We start from the raw sequence: 3497 nt of genomic DNA, 5'->3' as shown, positions 1-3497 counted from the left end.
TTCGTTTCTCTCTCTCTCTCTCTCTCTCTCTCTCTCTCTCTCTCTCTCTCTCTCTCTCTCTCTCTGAAAATGCTTATGCATGGCTTTGATATATGGCAGGTAAAATGGATCCCTATGTCATTTTCTCTGTGAAGACCCAAGAGAAAAGAAGCACTGTGGCCAAAGGTAGCTTGATTCCAGTTTGGGTGTTCAAGGGTTAAAATTGTTGTGTGCATGCATTTGAGTGACCGCTGGAAGTAAAATTATATTGACATGCATTTTCGCAGGGCAAGGAGTTAACCCAGAATGGAACGAAAGCTTCTTATTCACTGTGACTGATGATGTGACCGAACTTCGTTTGAAGATCATGGACAAAGATACCTTGTCCTCTGATGATTTTGTTGGAGAAGCAACGTGAGTAATTTCGATTATTATTGTCTCATATATATTCAATGTAATTTAATGTGTAATTTAATGTGTTGGTGAAAGAATTAGATATCAGATTTATGATTGATCTGTTGTTGCTTGCAGCATTCCCCTAGACCCAGCATTGTTCATTCACGGCAGCCTTCCACCGACTTCATACAATGTTGTCAACAAGCACCAGAAACATCGCGGAGAAATCAAACTTGGACTCAATTTCACTCCTGATCCTCATCAGGTACCATCACTAATCCAAAGTGCTAACTCGTACTTCGTCCATTGTTTGGTGTCGATTTTTCTACTATCTATATTCTTACAGTGCTTTTCTGACTTGATCGATATATAACTGACTGTCTTAAACATCGTTGCAGAACTATTGAAGAACCTTTTCCTTCTAAACCTATGTATGCTGGTGCTGCTGAGGAGAGAGCTGTATACGGGGCATGGAAACCATTATCAACTTTCTAAGAACCACACAGCACACAGTGTAATATTGAATAATCTGCTCATTTCCGCAGTCTGAGAGAATAATAAAAAGCTTATTTTACTAGTCATTACTGTTCTGTACTTTGTGTTCAAACCAATATATCAATCTATATAATGCATCGACTTGTTTGGTGGATTGAAAAATTGAGTCAACTTTGAAAATACTAGATAGAACGATTATGAGATAAACAGCGGAATATATCGAAGAACTTTACTTTACTATTGAATATAATATTACAATTACTTGACAACATATGATCAAAAGTAATATATTCTCAAAAGTAAAAATTACTTCACACTTGAAGAACACGGTCAAGTGTAATACAAAGCCACGAAGGTCTTTGTTGCCACGAAGGATGATAACGCCACGGAGGTCGTTGAAGCCACGAAGGTCTTGAAACGCCACGAAGGACTTGAAGCCACGAAGGTCTTCAATGGAGCCACAAAGGTCTCTTGCCACACAGTACTATACTATGATCTGAATATTTGTTCACACAAAATCTCTAGAGCACACATTCACGAAACCTATATTTTCTACTCCCTTTTTCTCCTTCTCTCTACCATATATATATATCCCAAACCCTAGCACCTCTAACTCTTAAATACAGCCGTGCCTCTCTCTTTTTATCACCCTAGAAAACAAATGACAACTAATACTATAACTACTTTCTAAAAATAAATTGTAGAGAAAAGGAACTAAACTTATTGAAATACAACACTTAAATAATAAACCTTAAACAGCCTTTATTACCAAATAGACTGAAAATATATATGAAAACACCCTTCTATATATATCTAGATCTACCCATATAGAAGATGAGAAATATGGTAGGAAATCCCAACCTACATGGCAAGAGACCTTCCGTCATGAAGCTTGGAAATCTTTGAACTCCATCAACTCATGAAGGCCAATGTATCTTCAATCTCCCCCTTTGGCCTACCATGCAACTTCTAATATCAAGTACCTATGAGACAAAGATTAGCACATAACATGAAATTGAAAACAAACAACCATAATCTATCGAAACCTCTCACTATTTTCGAAAACGAAAATAGGTCACTTGATTTCAAGAATCAATGATCATCCTTTTCAAGAAATCAAATGACTAGATCATAGGTTTCAAAAATAAAACACCAAACTATAACAAATAATTCAAGAGGTTGTGTGCATAGTACTTATTACAAACCAAAGCAAACTAAGTTCGTAATCTCATACAAGAGACAATAGTTCAAACCAAAAAACCATAATTAGAAACATTATAACTTGATGCATGCATGCATGCTACTTGATTTCTCCCCCTAAGTTGATGGAGGGCAAAGGAGGAGAAAGATGGACGACACAGAAACCCCTAGCCACTTCGACGAAGAGCCAACCACCCGCTCCGGCGACGGCCGGCAAGATCATCATTCGCAAGTGCAGGAACCTAGGGCACGTCTCCATCATTGATATCGGGGAGTGCCGCATGGGGAAGAACCACTTGAGAACGGAGATGGTCATGATGAGCTCGCCATGCAGCCAAAGAAGCTTGTGTTTCCCTGGCAGCTTGTTCCTCTCGGTCTAAGGCAATGGCATGCCAGAGTGATCATCTCTTGAGATTCCACACCGAGATCGGTAAGCACACTAACCGCAAGTTCGAGTCGGGATAGTTGGGCGGTAATACTTTCATGATTTAAGAGATGAACTTGTTGGATTCGATCAACTTGTGCTTGCAGATGAACACCAAGCCGTGAGAAGGCCTGTGTGAGGTCGCCTACGGTGACAGGAGCAGCGGCGGCAGCAGCAGCGCGGCATTCATCCATCTCCTGGTTCAGGCGCTCGGCCTCAGCCCGAGCTTCATGCATGTCTCTTCTTGAATGACGAACTCCAACCATGATGACGAAAACCTACACACTAAACAACCAAGGTGAAAGAAGAAGAGAATGGAGAGGGAGAGAGACAAAAGTAAGCTCGATAGAAGGACGGTTATATAGAGATAGATATGCAAGTAACCCTAATCCAATAAAGGAAAGAAACCAAAACAGAAAATAACTCTAAAAGATAATCTTGGCAGAAGTTCAAAATCTTGGTGAATCAAGATATCATACCTGCAAAAGGAAAGAGAACCAATACAAAATTTTGCATGTCTATTGACTAAGGAAGATAGAGAATAAAAGTACACGTGAATAAGGCAAAAAAAGATTTGATATGATAAGTAAACCATCATCTCTGCAAACTAAAATCTATCATACCATATTGTCATGCATGCCGTGAGAGTTTGTAGACCAAGAAAGGAAAAAACTAAATTTCTATCTAAAATGCAAATCGAGCAAGAAAAAAAAACAAAATTACTAAGAGATAAAACCCTACGACTGATTACGAAGAGAACATCTAAATTTAAGCTAGAGAGACAAATTGCGACAAAACAAAATGGACTGACATTGTGATAACACTCAGCCTTGCGCGTTCTATGTGCACAACAAGGAAAAGAAATAATCATGTGCCCACACTCCAACATGTTAGACTCCAGTTCAAGCAAACACATGTAGCCAAGATAAATGTGATATTAAGATCACCGAAATCATCCATTAGAACAAGACAATAAGCTTCTTAGTCAATGCATTCAAGTAAA

The 3497-nt window shown here is 38.9% G+C and overlaps 1 protein-coding gene across 1 annotated transcript in view; it reads left to right on the top strand.

Moving 5' to 3' along the window:
* The window catches only part of LOC101314125 (elicitor-responsive protein 3-like), a 1449-nt gene extending 496 nt beyond the window's left edge, over nt 1–953 (top strand). The window contains exons 2-5 of the mRNA XM_004306776.1: nt 100–165; nt 267–393; nt 511–640; nt 774–953. Coding sequence (XP_004306824.1) covers nt 105–165; nt 267–393; nt 511–640; nt 774–782 — 327 coding nt within the window. The 5' untranslated portion in view covers nt 100–104 and the 3' untranslated portion in view covers nt 783–953. The remainder of the gene's footprint in view (nt 1–99; nt 166–266; nt 394–510; nt 641–773) is intronic.
* Nucleotides 954–3497: the final 2544 nt, after the last annotated feature.

Source organism: Fragaria vesca, linkage group LG7 (assembly GCF_000184155.1).
Source record: "Fragaria vesca subsp. vesca linkage group LG7, FraVesHawaii_1.0, whole genome shotgun sequence".
In the NCBI taxonomy this organism is placed as follows: domain Eukaryota; kingdom Viridiplantae; phylum Streptophyta; class Magnoliopsida; order Rosales; family Rosaceae; genus Fragaria; species Fragaria vesca.
The sequence above is the reverse complement of the archived record's forward strand: the minus strand, read 5'-3'. Positions and strand labels throughout refer to the sequence as shown.